The sequence below is a fragment of the Python bivittatus genome, unplaced genomic scaffold (genome assembly GCF_059951505.1).
Source record: "Python bivittatus isolate LINGU-HERP-01145 unplaced genomic scaffold, Pbiv_v1 ctg000070_np1212, whole genome shotgun sequence".
Classification (NCBI taxonomy): domain Eukaryota; kingdom Metazoa; phylum Chordata; class Lepidosauria; order Squamata; family Pythonidae; genus Python; species Python bivittatus.
In genome coordinates, this window is record NW_028277034.1 from 50,194,023 (window position 1) to 50,215,595 (window position 21,573).

The 21,573-nt window shown below is 47.9% G+C and overlaps 1 protein-coding gene across 1 annotated transcript in view; it reads right to left on the bottom strand.

Moving 5' to 3' along the window:
• Nucleotides 1–17,481: 17,481 nt before the first annotated feature.
• The window catches only part of ANXA3 (annexin A3), a 32,209-nt gene continuing 28,117 nt past the window's right edge, over nt 17,482–21,573 (bottom strand). The window contains exon 13 of the mRNA XM_007431962.4: nt 17,482–19,178. Within this exon, the coding sequence (XP_007432024.2) occupies nt 19,119–19,178 (60 nt within the window). The 3' untranslated portion in view covers nt 17,482–19,118. The remainder of the gene's footprint in view (nt 19,179–21,573) is intronic.

Consider the following 21,573-nt stretch of genomic DNA (forward strand, 5'->3'; position numbering starts at 1 on the left):
ATGCGATGGACAAGTAGGAAGAAACCCACAGATGTTTGCCTTGAAAGCTTTACAAATGGAACTGAGTCATTTCAGCGTGTGGTTCCTTTCTTTGAAGGGGTCAAAACCAACTCTGCTGCCTAAACCCGGCTAGTGGAGAAGAAGAAAAATTTCCATAACAGAAAATTATGGGGAAATTCTTGGGAAAAGCACAAGGGTAGGGTTTATTGTTTTAAATTAATTTAAAAAGAGTTTTTTAAATTATGCAGAGTTGAAACTGTAACTGCTCTTATTGCAATGTTTCAATTTTTAAAAAAATAATTGAATGTTTATCTCTCCATTAAAGTTATTTTTAAAAAAACAATGAAAATGTGATATATCAGTTGCATAGCTATCATAACTGTTTATTGGGGGGTGAAGGCAACCGTATGCATACTCACACACACATGTGTGTGTGTGTGTGTGTGTGTAAAGAGAAGGGAAGGGATCAGATAAGGGAAGGGAAGGGAAGGGCAAATGCTTAATTTAGGGCTATTGGAGGATCTGGTTTTAAGATTGGCACATCAGAAAATATCAAGTCAAGTTTCAAGTCAATATCAATTCTGATGACTTTGTGGACATGTTTTTTTGACAACAAAACTCAAATGATTGGTTGTTAACATCTTTTATAAGCTACCAGTCTAGTCTATAGTCCAAGGATTTCCTGATGGAATCCCATCCAGCTACTAACCAGATTCCACTCTGCTTAGCAATTTTGGCATCAGCCATGGTCAGAGATTAAATTTAATGGAAGTGTAAGGTTTGTAACCCTGAATCCCAGAGAAATCCAATGCCAAGAATTCAGGAGGAGGCTTTGAAAAAGAAACAGCTTTTTATTCGGCCGAGTAAAGGAAGCTGGGTGGTCAGTAGCCTAACACATAGGCAGCAACTATGCCAGGGTTTTGCCACACCACCGGAAATGCAAGCTGAGTTTTTATAGTTTACAGGGACAAAGCAGTTTGAACAGCAGTTTGAATAGCAATTTGAATAGCAGTTTGAACCAGTTTAGCTGTAGGCCTTTTCCTGGAGACCCTCAAGGTACACAAGGCAGGTTGAACCAGTTTAACTGTAGACCCTTCCCTGAATACCCTCAAGGTATCCTGCGTACGTGTCCCTCCCGCTTTGAGCTAATGGTCTCTTTCTAGCGAGGCTGCAAAGACAACCCCGCCCCCCTTCAGAAGGAAGCCCCATTTCTTGCCTTCCCCCATAGATAACAGTCAACCTCTGCTGACCTCAGCTGTTTTCTACCTTTCATTCTCAAAGGGGAAAGTTGAGGTATAGACAGGAAGGAGGATAGGATCTGAAGACAAGGAGAATCTTGTTTGAACCACCAGTGACCAGACAGGTCAAGATGGCAGACCATATTAGATCTGGGGGTTCAGGTTCCCAATCCCTGTCCTATTTAATTATTTCTATAAAAATCTATAGCTTTTAATTGATAGGGAATCCGTTATTTGGGCAAAATTCTATCTCTGAATACCTTATGCCTTGCTTCTGGTATTTCTAAGAAGAAAACATTCACCTGAATCAAAATGTCCTGTGTCGAATAGTCACATGCAGTCTACAGTCTTCCATAAGACAATCAATCCTGTTTCTCCTTCTTTGGATGATTCTTCTCCTTGTCTTCCCCTTTCCAGGAGCAGGGTGCCCAGAAAAAAAAGGACAAAACTGCGTACTCTCTGGCAATCACGTTTCCCCATTACCAAGTGATCAGTAGGAACAACCACTTCCCATATTCCCCCTGATAATTGCCTGAACCGGATGCCTCCATTTTTTATATAGATGTTTTCAGGTGTATTTACCAATATCCTGGATAAGGAAATTGCTGACAATATGCAGCACCTAGGACTTTGTTTCTGCTTGCACTGCAATTTACCTATGCAATTCTCATAAATCACTCTAACTAAAGAGCTTTCAGAAGGATTTTATGAAATCCATTTTTAGGGAAGGGGAGGGGGGAAGGATGCTCCCACACAGACCTGTGTTCAAAATCCATAAAATGATGTTTTCTGCAGATTGGGTTAAGAATTATAGACTACCAGGAGCATAAGCAGTCATCAGAAGAAGATACTTGAGCCTTCTCTTCACATAAGCCAACAATGTCTAGTTGTAGATCTGCTCTCCCTGTTTAGGATTGCCTGATTCAAAGAAGAACAGTTTGGGTCATTGGACAAGGGTGGGGAGGGGGGAATTTCTATGGTGCATTTTCACTCATCTTGGGTAGAGCAGCTCTAGTGAAAGTAGTGCCATGCCTGAGATGGGCAATCTGTATGGCCAAGACATGACATTTGATATTTTGGGAGCATGTCGTGGACCCTCACACAAAATGGTGGACAGGGAAGACTTACTGATTCACAATGCCATAGGGGATGTGGCCAGTCACAAATCCCCATTTGTTAAAGACAAACTGGTGAAGTCATTCCCTATTACCCATTTTATGCCCTAGGATGTTCAGTACTACCTATCTATCCCCTCTGCCCCCAAGGAAAATAGGGAGATTCCTAGATCCACTAAATCTTTGGGTCTAAAGGGTCAGAAATGACTGAAATACTGTGACTGCCATCATGCCTGTTTTCACACACCAGCACACACGCACACACACACAGATGCCACTGGTCTAGACAAAGCACTGGTCTAGACAAAGACACCCATCCTCCCAACTGCCCTTCATTCCCCAGATGCATCTATGGGGCCTGAGCTATCCTTGGAAATACTATAGGTAAATAGGCCTTGGACTTCACTCTACAGCATGACTGATTCCAGTCATTATTGCTCTTAATTCAATGGAAAAGTCAAGACAGGTGGAATAGGAAGCCAAGAAAAGTTATCTATGGGCAGATTAGTGGCCCTGGGCACTGTGTTGCCCACCCTAGTTCTTGCTGTGGTGAGGGTAATTCCATCTTCCTACAGCCTTACGGGGAAGGACTTTTTAAATTCTGGATGCCCAAAGCCTCAGATTTGATTACTAACATTTACACTTGAAAAGGGCTGGGGGCAGGTAATGTGAGGGAAAAGATTCTGGAGAAGCATTTGATCAGGAAGACAGGTTTTTTGATAGATAGATTAATAGATAGATAGATGGATCCTCCCTAAGACCACTTTGCTTCCCAATGGAGCAAGTAAATTGGGACTGATTTCCATGTGACCTGCAAGAGATCTTCAAGAGATTCTTACTCCTGGCTGTTTAACAGCTGCATCATAACTTTTTTTTTCCTCATCACATTTTGAAGCTTAAATACAACCAGGGTTAGACTTTTCTAATGAGAGTTCAGTCCCATAACAACAAACTGTTGAGCCACGTGGAGCTCAACATGACCTCAACCTTGTTCCCTCATTCTAAGCAGATGGTTGTCTTCTCGGGACACACAGGACCAAAATGTAGCCAGCCACATTTCAGCTTAGCATGTTGTGTAAAACCAGCCTGTGTGTTTATGGTTCAGGGTGTCATCAGAATCAAAAATTGGTTTGGTAAATGATGGTTCAATTAACCATAGGTAATTGTTTTGTGAAAATACAGCCCATGTCTTTGGCAGCAGACCAAACTAGAAAGAATCCATGTGATCATTAAGAGGCGATACTAACTTGTTGGCACATGGTCATTGTAAGCATCTGATTAACAGAGATGGGGCTGGAGAATTAATGAAAAGAAATCAGACAAGTTTTGAGTCTACCATCCCTACCCCACTGATAGGAAAAAAAGCACATTGTATGCCTGAATTCAGCACCTGCCCTGTAGAACAGCAACCCCCCCACCCCCACCCCCAGAGATTCAGATAGCCTCAAACCTGTTAGCCTTCTGCAAGGCATTGAAGAGGGGAGATAAGTATTGCCACTGTTGGAGGTTAATAGTTAATAGTTCATCCTTGGGTTTGTGTGTGGGAGGTGTGTGCTTGGGAGTTTGTTTTTAATCTTGTAAGTGTGAGATTTGCCCCGTTCGACAGAGAAACTCTCGTGACACGTGTGGTTCACAAAGAAGGTTTACTCATGCGTAACGTAGTAGTCACAAGCAAAGCCAGGACTGGCTTGGTACAATTGCATCACTTGTTATATTCCCCCCTTCCCGCGCTTTTTCCCGCCTCGTGATCGCGTTGCGGCTGTGGGCTATTAGGCCCCCCAATGTCCCCCCTGATCGTTCATGATGGCAGGGTCGGTCAGAGTCCATTGTCCTTGATTGCCAGTCCCCCTCCGGCTGGGTTGGTCCCTCCCTGCTGCGTGCAGACCCGCGGGTTCTGTGCTGCGTTGCGATCTTGTTTCGCTGCCCTGCGGCCCCGTTCCTTGCTTGCTCGCGCCGTTATCAGTTCATAGTTAAAAGCTTCCGCTGCGGTTTTCCTGTTTAGCTGGCCGCAGGTGGCTCGTTAATTAGCGGCGCTTTCGGTTCCTCTTTTCCCCGCTAGCTACCGCCGGTGGATTCCGCGTGGTCTGGTTGCGAGCTTCCCTGCAACCCCGTGCTTCCCTGAAGCCTCGTGCTGACCGAACCTGACATGCCGCCCCCCTGACGACAACTCCCCCCCCTCGGTCCTATTTCGGCTTCCCGGGGTATTTACTGTAAAAGTCCCGCACTAGGTCCGGCGCCCTTATGTGGGTTTTACTCACCCATTCGCTGTGGGACTTGGGGAAATGTTTCCATTGCACTAGGAGCTGGGTCTGCCCCTTGTGCCTCCGGGCGTCCAGTATCCGGTTGATTTCGAAATGCTGCTCCCCCCCGACCATGATGGGTGGTGGTACTCCCTCCGCCTTGTGCCAGGCGTTCCCCGGCTGGTGCAACTTTAGCAGGCTGCAATGGAACACCGGGTGGATCTTCCCGAGGCTTTTCGGGAGCGTCAGCCTGACGGTCACCGGATTGATGACCTCCGAAATGGGGAACGGCCCCACAAACCTCGGGCTGAGTTTTTTCGATGCCTGGTGCGTCTTCAGGTTTTTGGTTGACAGATACACCTGGTCCCCCACTTTCCACTTTTCCTCGGGGAGCCTCTTGCGGTCCGCGTGCTTCTTGTAGTCGGCTTTGGCTCTTTGCAATGCCGCGTGCGCCGCTCGCCGGGTCTCGTCGATTTGGGCGAACCAGGCGTCCAGGGAGTTGATCTGGGATTCCGGCTGAGGCAGCTCCGGCATGGGGACGAAATCTCTCCCGGTGGCTACTTTGAACGGAGAGAACCCGGTGCTCTTGTGGACGGCGTTGTTGTATGCCACCTCCGCGAATGGTAGTAGCTCCGCCCAATCGTCCTGTTGGTGCCCCACGTAGCAGCGCAGGTACTGTTCGAGCCCCCGTTCAGGCGTTCCGTGGCTCCGTCCGTCTGCGGGTGCGCCGCGGAGGATAGGGCTTGTTTCGTCCCCACCCGCTTCAGGAACTCCCGCCAGAACCGCGCGATGAAGTTGCCGCCCCGATCGCTGACGATACGTCGAGGTGCGCCGTGGAGTCGGTAGACATGTTGCACGAACAGTCTCGCCAGCCCCTCGGCCGTGGGGACTCGCCGGCACGCTACAAAGTGCGCTTGTTTGGAGAATAAGTCCGTGACCACCCAAATGGCGGTCTTCCCCTTACTCTCCGGGAGCTCCACTATGAAGTCCATGGCGACCTCTTGCCAAGGGCCGTCGGGTTCCGCTACCGGCTGGAGTAGGCCTCTAGGTTTGCCTTTGGCTCCTTTCGCTGTTGCGCACACCGGGCAACCCCCGAGTACGCCTCCACGTCCTTCCGGAGCGTGGGCCACCAAAACTGCCGCCGGATTAAGTGGAGTGTCTTTACGAAGCCGTAATGCCCCGCGCTCCGGCTGTTGTGGGCTCTCTCCATGACCTCCCGTCGGCAACCCTCGGGCACGTACAGCTTTCCTTCGTGCCACCACAACCCCTCTTGGCCGGTTAGCGCCTCTCGGTTCTGCTTGAGCCAATCGTCCCGCTCCGCCGCCTCCGCGAACCCTTGCCTTACTTCAGACGCCGCGTCCCGTTGCTCCCCCTTGGTCTGGCTTCGGGTCACCGCCTTTGCAGCCAGCCTGCTGGCGGGGATGACGGAGTCCACGATCTCCTCCCGTAGGCTGGCGTGTTGGGGCATGCGAGACAGTCCATCCGCTAAGAAGTTGCGCTTCCCGGGGATGTGTTTCAGTGTGAACCTGAACCTCCCGAAGTATTGGGACCACCGTGCCTGTTTGGGGGATAGCTTACGCGGGGTCTTCAGGGCCTCGAGGTTCTTATGGTCCGTCCACACCTCGAACGGTTCAGTTGCCCCCTCCAGTAGATGCCTCCACGTGGCCAGCGCCCACTTGACCGCGTACGCCTCTTTCTCCCTCACCATCCACCTCCTCTCCGTCTCGGTGAATTTGCGGGAGGCGTAGGCGCACGGGTGGATGGCCCCCTCCGGGCTGGGTTGGAGCAGGACTGCTCCCGTTGCCACGTCTGATGCATCCACTTGGATTATAAACCGCCGGTCTGGGTCGGGATGGCGCAGGATCGGCTCCGCGGTGAACCGCTGTTTTAGTTCCTCAAACGCCCCCTGGCATTCTGCAGTCCACGCGAGTGCCATGCTGGGCTTGGGGGGTTTCCCAGTGCCCTTGGTTTTTAGCAGGTCGGTTAGGGGAAGGGCGATTTGGGCGAAGTTCGGGATGAACTGACGATAGAAGTTCGCAAACCCTAGGAAGCTTTGGAGTTGCCTCCGGGTTCGCGGCGCTTCCCAGCCCAGGACATCCCTTACTTTCGCCGGGTCCATCTCAATTCCCCGGCTGGATATTCGGTAGCCGAGGTAGTCTAGTTGCTCTCGATGGAACTCGCATTTCGAGAGCTTTGCGTACAGCTGTGCCTTCAGCAGTCTCTGGAGCACCGTGTGCACCAGGCTCACGTGCTCCGCCAGGTTCTCGGTGTAGATGAGGATGTCGTCCAGGTAGACCAGGACGCCCCGGTAGAGTAGGTCGTGCAGCACCTCATTTATTAGCTGCATAAATACCCCCGGGGCCCCTTTTAATCCGAACGGCATCACGGAAAACTGGTAGCTTCCGAGCGGGGTGTTGAACGCCGTCTTCCACTCATCTTTTGCGCGGATCCTAACTCTGAAGTAGGCTTCGCGCAAGTCCAGTTTTGTGAACACCCTCCCCTTCGACAGATGCGACATCAAGTCCTTCATCGGGGGAGGGGGTATTTGTACTCCGTGCTGATTGCGTTCAGCCCCCGGTAGTCTACGCACATACGGAGCGAGCCGTCCTTCTTCTCCCGGAATAACACCGGGGCCGCTAATGGTGACTTCGTGGGTTGGATGAATCCCCGCGCTAGGTTCTTGTCTATGAACTCGCGCAGGGCCCCCATCTCCCTCCTCGACAGGGAGTACATTTTCGGCTTAGGCAGGGTCGCTCCTGGCTCTAGCTCGATGGCGCAATCACTGGGCCGGTGTGGTGGGAGCTGGTCGGACTCCTTCTCCCCGAACGCTGCCGCCAGGTCTCGATACTGCCTCGGGATTCCGCCGCCCGTCGGGGGTTCCCCGGGTCCGGCCCCTCGCTTTGCGGTCGCCTCGCCAGTCGCCGCTGCCTCCCCTCGCCTCGGGATCGTGGCGGGTCTCCGGGGTCCTGGCGCTGCTGCTGCTGCTGTTGCCGCCCGGGTCTCGGGCCCCATCTGCTCTCGCCCCGTCTCCCGGTGTCCCGGACCCTCCGCTTGTCCGCCGGTGGTTGCGGCTGCCTCCGTCTCCACGGCTCGGTCCCCTCTGCTCTCGCCCCTCGCCGGTCTGTCGACCCCGAACCGCACTGCCTCCGCCGTCCAGTCGACTCGTGGGTTCCGCCGCCGCAGCCACGCCAAGCCGAGTACCACCGCGTAGTCGGCCACCGGGACCACCACGAACCTCAGTTCTTCCCGGTGACTCCCGATCGTCATCTGGACCGGCTCGGTGTAATACTGAGCTGGCCCCCCCCCTGCCAGCGTGCCATCTAACTGGCTGAATGAAATGGGCTCCCGGAGGCGCCTCAGCTGTAGCCCGAGCCCCGAGACCACCGCTGGGTGCATCAAGCAGTGGGTGCAGCCCGAGTCCAGTAGCGCCCGTAGCTGCGCCTCCCCTCCGGATCTCACCCCCGGACGTGTATCCTCACCCGGAACGGTGGGCAGTCCTCGTCTCCTATTGGGTCCGCGCGCCTCGACTCCCTGCTCGCACTGGGACGCCGTTCAGTGCGAGCGCGCCTCGTTTCCCGCCGGCTCCGAGTCCTCTCCGGAGGATGCTGTCTCCGGGGTCGACCACCCCCGCGTCCTTTCTCGGTCACCGCCGCCACTGCCCCCTTCCGCGGTCGGTCACCGGTCCTTTTCCCGTTCGCACGCGGGGTTTTGACTTCGGGCCGTGGTGGGGCGCCTTCCCGCTCCGTCGGGCACTGCGCCGCTCGGTGGCCTCTGCCTCCGCATCGGAAGCACAGATTCGGGGCTCTGGTCGCCTCTCGCCTCCCGGTGGACTGCCGTCGACTGCTCCGTCTCTCCTCGGGGGTCCTCTCCCTCGGCCGGTCCCTCGTCTGGTCCCGTCGTCTTGTGCTCTGTTGGATCTGCCGCCACGCCGATTCCGCCGTTCCGGCCAGCCAGATCCAATCCTTCACTGTGGACGGGTCGTCCCGCCCCAGTGCCCGTTCCAGGATCTCTGGGTTGAGTCCCCTCTTAAAATACTTCACCTTCAGGGACTCCGGCCAGTCCGCGAGCTTCTCGGCCAACCTCTGGAACTCCAGGGCATATTCCGATACCGATCTGCCCCGCTGTCTGAACTGTAGGATGTCATCCTCCGCCCGCTTGGCGCTCAATGTGTCCTCGAATCTGTCCCGGAGCGCCTGCATGAAGTCCGGGAAACTCCGTAGTTCCGCCGCGTTGGCATCGTACAGCCCGATCACCCAGCTGGCTGCTTGGCCATCTAGCAGCTCGGCCACGTAGGATACCCTGTCCTCGTCTCTAGCAAATAGGTGACCACCCCTCTGCATGAACCCCCTGACGTGCGTCAGAAAGTGCGGCAGCTGTTCGGGGTCCCCTGAGAACTTCCCAGTGATACCTCGAAGTCTCAGGGCGTCTGCCGCCCGTTGGTCCTCCGACCGGGGCGCTGTGGGTGGTGCCGGCGGGGGTGTCGGACCGCCCCCCCTGTCGCTCGCCTCCTCGTTCACCGCCGGTGGCCCCACTCTCTGTAGTAGGGTCTGGAGCATCGCCTCCACGGCGTCTAGGCGTCGCTCGACTCTCTCCTCTAGTCGGGCGAATTTCTCGCTCCACTCACGGTTCCGGAACCCCGAACCCCGGGTCATCGTAACGCCTGAATCGTCTGGTCCTTGGTTCACGCCCATCGACCACCGCTCGGATGGAGTGCGCCCGGCCCTGGCCGCTGCCCCGTCGCTCCCGGGCGGCTCCGACCGCCCTTCCGCGAGCCTGGATCCCTCGCGCTCCAGCTGACCCACGGATTCCTCGTCGCTGGTCATGCCTGTATTGAGAAAGAAAACGCTCCTCGGTGGTACCGGGTAGCGCTGACGGTGAGTCCTGGCTTTATGTGAGATTTGCCCCGTTCGACAGAGAAACTCTCGTGACACATGTGGTTCACAAAGAAGGTTTACTCATGCGTAACGTAGTAGTCACAAGCAAAGCCAGGACTGGCTTGGTACAATTGCATCACTTGTTATATTCCCCCCTTCCCGCGCTTTTTCCCGCCTCGTGATCGCATTGCGGCTGTGGGCTATTAGGCCCCCCAATGTCCCCCCTGATCGTTCATGATGGCAGGGTCGGTCAGAGTCCATTGTCCTTGATTGCCAGTCCCCCTCCGGCTGGGTTGGTCCCTCCCTGCTGCGTGCAGACCCGCGGGTTCTGTGCTGCGTTGCGATCTTGTTTCGCTGCCCTGCGGCCCCGTTCCTTGCTTGCTCGCGCCGTTATCAGTTCATAGTTAAAAGCTTCCGCTGCGGTTTTCCTGTTTAGCTGGCCGCAGGTGGCTCGTTAATTAGCGGCGCTTTCGGTTCCTCTTTTCCCCGCTAGCTACCGCCGGTGGATTCCGCGTGGTCTGGTTGCGAGCTTCCCTGCAACCCCGTGCTTCCCTGAAGCCTCGTGCTGACCGAACCTGACAGTAAGCAGTCCAGAGTTACTTATGTAAGATGAGCAGCTATATAAATGAGGATGGATGGATGGATGGATGGATGGATGGATGGATGGATGGATGGATGGATAGATAGATAGATAGATAGATAGATAGATAGATAGATAGATAGATATAGATTAAGCACCTGCAATTCCAACATGCATGCATGTGTAAGCATGCCCTTAAATGGACTTTTTTAAAACTTTAAAACAGCAAGTTGATTAAGACATTTGTTTTAAGTAAGACAAGTTTCTGGATTTTACATGCATACCCAGTTTTCTTTTCTTAAAAAAAAAGATTGGCTGATTGGGATTATTGGGGAGAGGTTGTTTTTATATTTTACTACATTGGCAGGCCTCCTTTTCCTCTTTCCTATTTCACTACAGGGTTGTGAGACTCCTAAGCCAAGAGGGTGATTAATCCTCTCCTGCTGGAAGGCAAACAGCTACACAGAATCCCTCTCCTCTCCCCCTTCTCCCCCCCCCCTCCCAAAGATCCTAAGTAGAAACTCAGCTTGTTGCAGCTGGAGGAAGGAAGAAACTGTGAAATTTCTGACTGATGGAGTCAGTGCCTGGAACAGTTGTGCAGTTCCCCTCAGTTGCTGGGGAGAAAGTGTTACAAAGAGTAGAAGGAACAAATGGCAGAATTTAAACCAAAACATTCTCTCGGTCCCTTTCCACTGCTTCTTACATGCAGAAATTACCTTGTTCTATAGGAGATTGTCTGCACACTCCTTCCACCAATGAATGTTTGTTTGGTGGTGGGTGGAGGATTTGAGGCTGGATGGCAACAGTCCAAGAAAAAGTTGGAAGTCTTCCCCATACAGCAGGGTTTCTCAACCTCTGCTGCTTGAAGATGTGTGGACTTCAACTCCCAGGATTCTCCAGCCAGCCATGCTTCTGTGGAGTCTCCCCCCATTTTACTCTACTATAGCAACTCTGTGAGGTATGTTGGGCTGAGGTACAATAACTGGCTCAAAGTCATCCAGGGAGCTTCCATGGGTTAAGGGTACACTTGAACTTGGGTCTCTCCAATCAGTCCAGCATCTTTGCCACTGCATAGTGGCCTGTGTTACTTAGGCGTATTTGTTTTTAGCATAAACCCGAGGATGGAACCCTTAGTTGAACTGGTCTGTTTAAGGTGCACTCTGATGGGGTAAATTCCCAAGAATAATCCTGATAAATCAGATACAAGTGTTATCAAATCCAAATGTTCTGCTCTCACAACAGTCCTACCGATGCTCCAGGATAGTCAACAGGTCATAAATCTCATTCTCTTTTTGTTTCCCACAATAATTTTGTCCTCTGACTACCCACCAAGCAGAAAATTGTCCTTTGTAAAGTAGAACTTCTGGCCATAATTTCCTTTCCTTTCTATTTTCAGACTTAGGCTGTTCTTTATTTCTAAGCTCCACACATATGGTCACATCGTGGAAAAGATCACACTGTTCATCTGAAAACCTGTAGGAAACCCCAGACTCCATCATATTATGCTATGAGAACCCATCTTTGCACAAATACTTGAGGCCATCACTAGATATATTTTACCCTCATAAGTGGTCCAGGAGAACCACTGAACATTCAATCTGATACACATAGAGGAACATGTTGGAAAGTTTGCAGCAACTGTTAATGTTCAAGCCATCTGTGAGAGTTTGGCAGCTATTTATGAGATGCTTGTTTTCATACCACATTAAAATAGTGCATTATGAATAATGTCTTCCTTGTACTGTACAGGGCCTTCCCAAGGTGGTTCCACCAGATATCCTAGGACATCAGACATCGGGAGAGTGCCAAGTTAGTAGAAGATTACTGATGGGTAATATGTCACTATGTCATAGTGCTAGTCCACTAAAACAAGTACAGCTTATTTCCATGTAAGCCTTCTTAAAAGTCAGCGCAAACTGAAAATAAAAACTAAGTCCCATTTAATGCATCTCAGTGGCCATATTGTTCCTGCAGAACACAATGCATGGAGAATCTGTGTATTTCATCTGAAGTGGGGAGCCCTTGGTTTACAGAGGGTACTGAACTCCTCCTCCTCCTGTCTAGTGGCTCTGTATACTGCAGTGTTCAAATACTACAAAGCCAATCTTGTAGGATAGAGACTGTTAGAGATGCCTTATCTGCCCACCTAGCTCTTGGCAATAAAAACGATTCTCATGAGAAATAGAAATCGGCAAGGTATTAGAATATGCTTATTATCCTCCTCTTCCCCAGATCTTAAATAGCTAGGAAAATCATTAAAATTTCATGCACATCTGTTGCTGCATTCCATTCATTTCAACTTTGCTCTGTTGCGAGGGACCAGGCTGCCAAAGTGCACCAGAATTGGAGCAAATGTATTGAAGCCAGGCATTTCTGTAATACTGAGTGGGTGGAACGTCAAGTGTAGAGTCTCCACCCCAGGCATGAAAAAGCCTCTTTGTATGTCAATCACATCAGCTGAGGGACTTTTGGAGGAAGAAGAAGAAAAAAGAGAAAAGAAAGAGAAAGAGAAAGAGAAAGAAAGAAGAACACGTTCTGCTGCTCCTGTTTCTTCACGCTGTCCAACTTTCTTGGTGGCCCAAAGGGCTGTCTTTTCAGTGACATGCACACAGCACAATCTGTCTGTCAACCCTCCTCTCCCTGCTGCAGTTGCTGGTACAGCACATAGAAGCCCCATTATGCATTTTGCTGAGTGGCCCTTTTCTCTCATCCCTGGCAGAAGGTGGTTTTCAGATGGCTATCACTGGTGGATGCTGCTGGCACGAGGTTGCCCAGACCACAAACGAGGCTGCTTTCTCCCAGTGCCAACCCATCAAGACTCCGCGAACCACTTTTGTCCTCAACAACGGACTTTGTTCCAGCAATCTTGGCGTCTCTTTGTGAGACGCTTTCTAGGCACCCCACTGTTGGTGCTTTTATTCATAATGCTCAACTGACCTTTCCTCTCCTGGATGTGTTGGGTTTCATGGCCTTTGGCAATTTGCTGCAGGGCCTTGCAAAGATCATTTTAGAGTTATGTGCCATCACTGAGCAATTTGTGGGAGATCAACTGCCATTTAAATAACAAATAAGGACAGATTTCCTCTGCTTTCCTAAATTGTCAGAGAACAAGAATTCTTGGTGGGAAAACAAGGAGAGGATCTGGCTGTCACAGGGGAATGTGTGCTTACTTGAGGTGCTAAGATCTTAGGATCTGGAGCATGTTATCATGCAGCTGTAAGTTTGCATTCCCTATGCATACAACCTTAGTTTTATGTGGCAAATAGGCATGACTTTGGGCCTGGATAAAATCCCAGCTGCTACATTGCTCCAGCTCCAACTGATGAGATGCTGGTTCAGCAAATCCTCTTTTCAGCACCTCAAAATCTGCACTGTAACTCTGGAATTGCATTGCTCGGGTAGGACAGAGACTTTGCAGCAGAAGTGGATAAGTCCATGAAAATGTACAAATCTCATGCTAGAGATCAGCAGGGAGGGCCTTGAAAATACACCTGCCAACATAGTAGCCCTTACGAAGGTCAAGGGGCAAGAAAAAGGATTAGAGAGTTAAAATAACTTCAGTGCAATGAGCATTTGGGACTTTTCACGTTAGGGGAAAACGCAGGGATGGGTAAAGTATGTATGCATGATGTGTGAAATGTGTGAATTTATCTCTCTTGCACATTATTAAAAGTTGGGATTCATAAATACGTCTTTACACAAGGCGCAGTTGATGCCATGCTGCTAGTTGATGGGATGATGGCATCTGATTTCAGTAGTCTGGGGGGAGGGTGTCCACAGGTATGGTTAAAAAAAAGTCACAGTGCCGGGCCAGTGCAATTGAAGCTCTACCCATTTTTATGTCCATCACGTCTAAAAAACAGGGAGATTTTCCATTGTACCATTGTGGCTGCCATTTTTTGACCATACCCTGCAGACACCCCCGTGACTGGATAATGCACAAGAAAGATGGCACTCTCAGTGTTAACTGGCCTGATGGCTGTTCAGGGACTTCTGAATTGCAGGGAAGAGACCTTGCAGATCAGGGGCAGGGGAGAGGCCATGGAAGGGTGTAATGCAGGGTTCCTCAATCTTGGCGACTTGAAGATGTGTGGACTTCAACTCCCAGAATTCCCCAGCCAGGAATTCTGGGAGTTGAAGTCCACACATTTTCAAGTCGCCAAGATTGAGGAACCCTGGTGTAATGCATGCCTGTGGATCTCCTCCAGTGGACCTAGTTGTCCACTGTGCACCCCAGAATGCAGGATTAGTTGCACCTTTGGCTTGATCCAGCCTAACCACTCCTGTTAGTGGATGAATGTATCATCTCTCTATCATCTCTCTATCTATCTCTCTATCTCTCTATCTCTCTATCTATCTGTCTGTCTGTCTGTCTGTCTGTCTGTCTATCTATCTATCTATCTATCTATCTATCTATCTATCTATCTATCTATCTATCTATCTATCATCTATCTATCATCATCTATCTATCGTCTATCCATCCATCTATTCAATTTGTATATCCTATCCTAATTGGATCACTGTAATGTTACAAGAACTCTACCGTAGCTTGTCTGGGCCCCACAGTTGCAGAAAACAGATCAACCCCCAGCTCCAGAGGCACTCTACCTCTAAATCACCAACTGCTGGGAAAGAGGTGCCCCCTTCAACATCCTCTGGCACCTGGCTGGTTGTTTTGAGAAAATAGGATGGACAAAACAAACCTTCAGTCACACTCAGAGAACTTCAGGACCTACACTGGGCAACCCTAGGAGGCAGTTACTTTCTGAAAGTGGGCGAGCTGAAAGAAATCACTGTTGCTTTTCAATTGCTCTGAATCCCTTTTCATCAAAAGGTAGGCTAAATTAATGGCAATGACTGAGCTACTGTCCTTGAATTTATCTAATCCATTTCCTCAACCTGGTAGACCCCAGAATGTTCCAACTACAGTCCCTGAATGGCCAACTATACTGTAACTATAGGTAGGTTACCTATGGAAATCTTTGCACCTTCTAGATAAGGGAGTTATCCAGAGATAATCTCTTATTATAGGTGATCCTTCCTTTGATTCTCCCATTGCCTTAACTTGCAAGCTTCTGATATCACAGTTCTAATTTTGCCTGTGTAATCTGGAATTGGGCTGGAATTGGCACTCTACAATAAAGAACATTTTAGCTTTTGTCTGCATACAGACTCTCTGCAAATGTCCATGCGTTCTTATTTGTGCCTTGTATAACAGAAGAGATCCAGAATTATTGGGGCTGAGGATTTTAACCTGGGGTGGAAGGAGACAGAGCCATGAAACAGAAAAAAAGAAGTTCCAGGGCAAGTGAATTAACATGCTATTTTTTTCCCTCTCGATTCTGAAGTCCAACGAAAACACTGCAAAATCAGGTGGAAAAGGGTTGCTTGAATTATACTATTTCTGCAGGTCCTTTTGTGGAATTCTTCACCCTCCCCTCCACATGGAAACTCATATTCAAAATAGTGTCAGGGAAAATGCTAACTTGGATTATTCTCTTTCCTATGCTATATTGTTCCCCTCTGGGTTTCTTTTCTTTGCCATCGTTGTTCTTGCGTCTTGTGTTGTTTTTGTGTGTGCTTTTTTCCCCCTTTACTGTTCTTTGTTTTTCAATGTTTTAATGATTGTAAGTCGCCCAGAGTTGCTGGGAGCTGGGTGGCATATAAACTTAATAAATTATTACAGTTGGTCGCACAGTCAGGCAGATGTTTAGACTGGATTTGGCATTTTTATCCACCTATCAAGTCTTTCCCAAGATGTTGTTGTTTGATGGTGTTAAAGGTATCATCGCAGGACATAAGCTGTTCCAAGTAAAGCTGCCTTTTGCAATTGACTGATGATTCTGTCAATGCCAATGAACTTCAAGTGGTTCTCCAGATGTTTTGGGGTTGTTGTTGTTGTTGTTATTATTATTATTATTATTATTTTCACACATGTATGGGTTGCTGGGCAAGGGGAGAGTGCTTTTTAACATAAAGCACCCCTTCTAAACTGAAAATCAAAATAAGTCTGGTAGCACTTATTTTAGACTAACAAATTTGATCAAAAAGCTTACATTAAAAAAGCAGCTTTCCTTCTGATTTCTGGCTATCATGGACTAACACAGCTGCCCTCCCAGATCAGAAATAATACAGAAAAGCAATTTTGGTCCTCTGCTTTTATGTATACATGCTGCCACCTTCTGGTATTCTACAGAATAAATAGAAATGACCTCCCAAATAAATTTATTTAACATTAGCAGCAAGGGGGGCGGGGGGGGAATCCCTTTGCTGCAGAAGTGACCTATCCCCTGGTTTGCAGTGGTGAGCTAGAAGTAGGCGGGCGGGGAGAAAAACCAACAACCATATATTTACAAAGATGAAACAGAACTTACTGAAACTGTAAGGGGGGGAAAAAACTATTTCTGTCCTTGGCATTAACAATTTTAACCTAGCTGCTGCAATTAGAGGAAGCAGAAAATGCAAATGTGTTTGACTGGGGGGGAAATGTTTAGCTGAAACAGCTGCATTTTCTTTTCTTTTCAAGTTTCCAGAGGATGGGGAAGAGAAACCTAGCAATGGTACTTTTTGGAAGGGGGTGGGGGAGACAGGAATTACCATAAACATGCATAGGTTATATGTATTTTAACAGACTTTCTGCCCCAAACTCATCAAGATGAGTGGGAGACAACATAAGCCAGTGTTTCTCAACCTTGGCAGCTTGAAGATGTGTGGACTTCAACTCCCAGAATTCCCCAGCCACATCTTCAAGCTGCCAAGGTTGAGAAACACTGGTACAAGTTGTTGCTAAACTCTACCTTTCATTCTTGTTTGGGGTTCTGAAACTCTCAGTGGGCTTCCTGTATGAGAGAGAGCAGAACCTCAAACAGTGAGCTTTGTGGACAATAAGAAACCTTCCACATGGGCCTGGTGGTACTCACTTCCCACATATGCCATAGATCTGAAGCCTTGGCACCAGAATTAAGAGTTTTCTCCTGCCGGAGATGCTTCTCCTTTTGTGACATTAAAAGACATTTTATGAACTTCTGCTAGACATTAGCAGAACGGAAAGAATGGGCAATGGACCACGTTTCTCTGTGGAGGGACGCATGGATCTGTAGAGAGTCAGGCAAAGAATGCAACCAACAATGAAGTGGGCCCCCTCATTTCTCCATCTTCCTTTCCTCCCGCTTGCCAATACTTGCCCATGTCTTCTAAGTAGTGGTCTTTCTACAGCACAGAAAAATATTGGGTGTATCATAGGCTATCAGATGCCACAGGCTGAAACTAGGACTTTCTCCCTAGAGCCAAAATGAGGGCAGTGATGGCTTCCCTGCACTATGAACATGTGCTTTATATGGCATCAATATTGGGTGTATCCTAGGCTAGCACAACGTTTCTCAACCTTGGCAACTTTAAGATGTGTGGACTTCAACTCCATTTCACGAAACAGGATTTGCTTTCCAATTTTATTTCAAAGAAGAAATGAATCTGAGAAGACTTCTCATGGACAGCCTGGGGTCCTTTTTCTGATGGTCAGAGGCAGATGATTTCTTCTCCACTGCAATCTTATTTTTCCTGCAGTCTGCAGCCAAGCAGGCTTCTCGCCCTTTTATTCAATCCCAAGGAAGGATGTCATGAGAAAATTCCTCCCGTGGGCCTGTCCCAGTTGGAAAGGGCAGCCCGCCAAGGGAGGTGTTAGAGTGATGGAAAGATGCATTAGCGAAAGCAGCAACACCAGCAGTAGCACATCCTTTGTCACTTCCCACAATGAAGTCAGCTCAGAATACCAAGAGAAATTCTCAAACGTTCTGCGAAGAAGCTAGCAACAGAGGCACCTCTCTCAAAAGTGAAGAAAAACTTTTAACACAGGCAACTTTCAACACAGCATTAATTTAACCTGGAGATGCCACAGACTGAAACTAGGACTTTCTCCCTACATCCAAAATGAGGGCAGTGATGGCTTCCCTGCACTATGAACATGTGCTTTATATGGCATCAATATTGGGTGTATCCTAGGCTAGCACAACGTTTCTCAACCTTGGCAACTTTAAGATGTGTGGAGTTCCACTTCCAGGATTCCCCAGCCAGCCATATGCTACACATCTTAAAGTTGCCAAGGTTGAGAAACACTGGGCTACTGACTTTTTCAGGTGTTGGCCATCGTTGCAACTTCTAGCATTATAGCTTCAATGACCGTCCCATAAAATTAAAAAAAAAAAAATGGCTGAAATTTGGCAATATTAGCACCAACGTCTTGCATGTTCTATCCTCTTTGGGAAGATTTTGGCCATTTTTATGATTCGTTTTAAAAAGGAACTTTTTAACATTTAATTCTGGGCCCTCTAAGGGTAGCAGGAATGGACCAATGATGTACATTAGCCAGTCTGTTTCAGATTTGATTCCAAAAAGGTGTTCCAGAGATTGCAGGAACACAAACCTAGAACTTGTCTGCACCTCTTTAAAGCAGCTGTGTCAATGCAGCTGCTTTAAAGGAGTTGTTGGCAAGTTCTAGATTCATGTTTCCAAGTGGTCCATAGCACTTTTCCAAATTATTTCTGAAACGTTGTATAACCCTATGTATTTTATCTCCTTTCCTAAGGTACTTCAGATCTGGAACACAAATAGCCCACTTCTGAGGTAGTTATACATTGCATACAAGATACAGCAACCCATTTTGAGAAGCTGGAACTTTGGAACAGCAAAAACAACCCAAGAGCAATTCAGGAACAGCATAAAAAAAGCTTAGTCCAAATTACAGTTGTTCCTAGAAAGTCACTGGACATGTATAAGACATTGTATGTATCTTGCATTCAGATTCCAACGTCACAGGCTTCAATAATTCCTGGCAGATTACTGGCCTGTGCAATTCAGAATGCAGATTTCATTCAAAATCCACAGCGTGTGATGAAGTAGGTGTCATCAAGTGCCTGAAGGCAGGTAGTCAACATCTGTTTGTGATGATGCCTAATTTAAAAAATTGAAAAGAGGAGTGGCAATTTATATACTTGCTTAAACATCTAAAAGCTCTATAAACTGATGAACGCAACAGGAAACCAGAGCAGTCAGCAGATCTGTCTGGGTTGGCCCCATTAGTTGTCTCCACCACAAATCTTGAGCAATGTGCGCCGATAATCCCCAGAAGTGTCTGACTGCAACAAAAAAGATGAACAGTAACATTACTTTCAAGTGACATACTTTTATCTGCAAAAACCCTGGTGCCAATTCTAGATTTTAACAGAAGTGATGATTTGGATTATCTGTTCCAGTAACACCTCCAGAATTCTGACCCCCACCCCCAAATGTGTTGGGACCAAAAGTTCTAACCCTGTTGACCTTGCTACCTGGTAATTTTGAGAACTGTAAATCCAATGTCTCTGGAGGGTACTAAGTTGGAGAAGGCTAAATGATGCTATTAAATTCTGAGCACCTATAGACTGTTTGGTTATGCAAGAGTAATCATCTTGATGGATTATTTGCCATCAAGTCATGTCAATTCTTAATAATCACATAGATAGACTTTTTCCAGGATAGTCTATCCTCAACCTGGCCCTTCTGGTCTTCCAACACTGTACCCCTCACTACTGTAATAGAGTCAATCCACACTTGTTGCTGGTCATCCTCTCCTTCTCTTTCTTTCCACATTTCCTAGCATTATAGACTTCTCAAGAAAGTTAGGTTTTCACATGTGTCCAAAATATGATAGTTTGAGCTTGGTCATTTGTGTTTTGAGTGAGAACTCTGGATTGATTTGTTTGATGATCCATTTGTTTGTGTTCTTGGCTGTCCTTGGTATTCTCAGGAGTCTTCTCCAACACCAAAGTTCAAAAGAACCAATACTCTTTCTACCCTGTTTCTTCAAAGTCTAACTTTCACTTCCATAGAGTATCACAAGGAAAACCATTGCCTGCATGATTCTGATCTTTGTAGGTATAGACACTTCCCAGGATCTGAGTATCTTTTCCAATGTCTTCATTGCTACTTTACCAAATGCTAGTCTATGATGTATTTCTCAGCTGATTCTGGTTGAACATCTTTGTTTAGAGTGTTGACAAAAATCCTGTCTTCTGCAAAGATGGATGGATCTCCATAATCATTAAATATAATTAAGTAAAACTACCATATAACAGCTGCAAAAAATTACATAATCACTTTTGTTGTTGTTCAGTCGTTAACTCATGTCCGACTCTTTGTGACCCCATGAACCATATCGCGCCAGGCCTTCCTTCCTTCACTGGCTCCCTGGGTTTGCTCAGTTTCATGCTCATTGCTTCAGTGATGCTATCTAACCATCTCACCCTCTGCTGTCCCCTTCTCCTTTTGCCTTCAATCTTTCCCAGCATCAGGGTCTTTTCCACAGAGTCCTCTCTTCGCGTTAGGTGACCAAAGTATCTGAGCTTGAGCTTCATTATCAATCCTTCCAATGAATAGACAGGGTTGATTTCCTTTAAGATTGACTGGTTTGACCTCCTAGCAGTCCAGGGGACTCTTAAGAGTCTTCTCCAGCACCACAGTTCAAAGGCATCAATTCTTCGGTGCTCAGCCTTCTTTATGGCCTAGCTCTCACAGTCATACATTACTACTGGAAAAACCATAGCTTTGATTATGCGGATCTTTGTCGGCAAGGTGATGTCTCTCCTTTTTAATATGCTGTCTAGGTTTGCCATAGCTTTTCTCCCAAGGAGCAAGCGTCTTTTGATTTCATGGCTGCAGTCTCCATCTGTGGTGATCTTGGAGTCCAAATAAATGAAGTCTGTTACTGCTTCCAATTCTACCCCTTCTATTTGCCAGGAATTAATGGGTCCAGATGCCATGATCTTAGTTCTTTTAATGTTGAGTTTCAAGCCAGCTTTTGCACTCTCCTCTTTCACCCTCATCAAGAGGCTCTTTAGTTCTTCTTCACTTTCTGCCATTAGGGTGGTATCATCTGCATATCTGAGGTTGTTGATGATTCTCCCTGCAATCTTAATTCCGGCTTGTGATTCTTCCAGCCTGGCATTTCTCATGATGTACTCTGCATATAGGTTAAATAAGCAGGGTGACAGTATACAGCCTTGTCGTACTCCTTTCCCTATTTTGAACCAATTGGTTGCTCCATGACCGGTTCTAACTGTTGCTTCTTGGCCCGCATGCAGATTTCTCAGGAGACATGTAAGGTGGTCTGGTTTCCCCATCTCTTTAAGAATTTGCCACAGTTTGTTGTGATCCACACAATCAAAGGCTTTTGCATAGTCAATGAAGCAGAAGTAGATGTTTTTCTGGAACTCTTGTGCTTTCATGATCCAGCGAATGTTGGCAATTTGATCTCTAGTTCCTCTGCCTCTTCAAAACCCAGCTTACACCAGTAGTTCTTGGTTCACATACTGCTGAAGCCTAGCTTGTAGGATTTTGAGCATAATCTTGCTAGCATGTGAAATGAGCGCAATTGTGCGATAGTTTGAGCATTCTTTGGTATTGCCCTTCTTTGGAATTGGAACGTAAACTGACCTTTTCCAATCCAGTGGCCACTGTTGCATTTTCCAAACTTGCTGACATATTGAGTGCAGC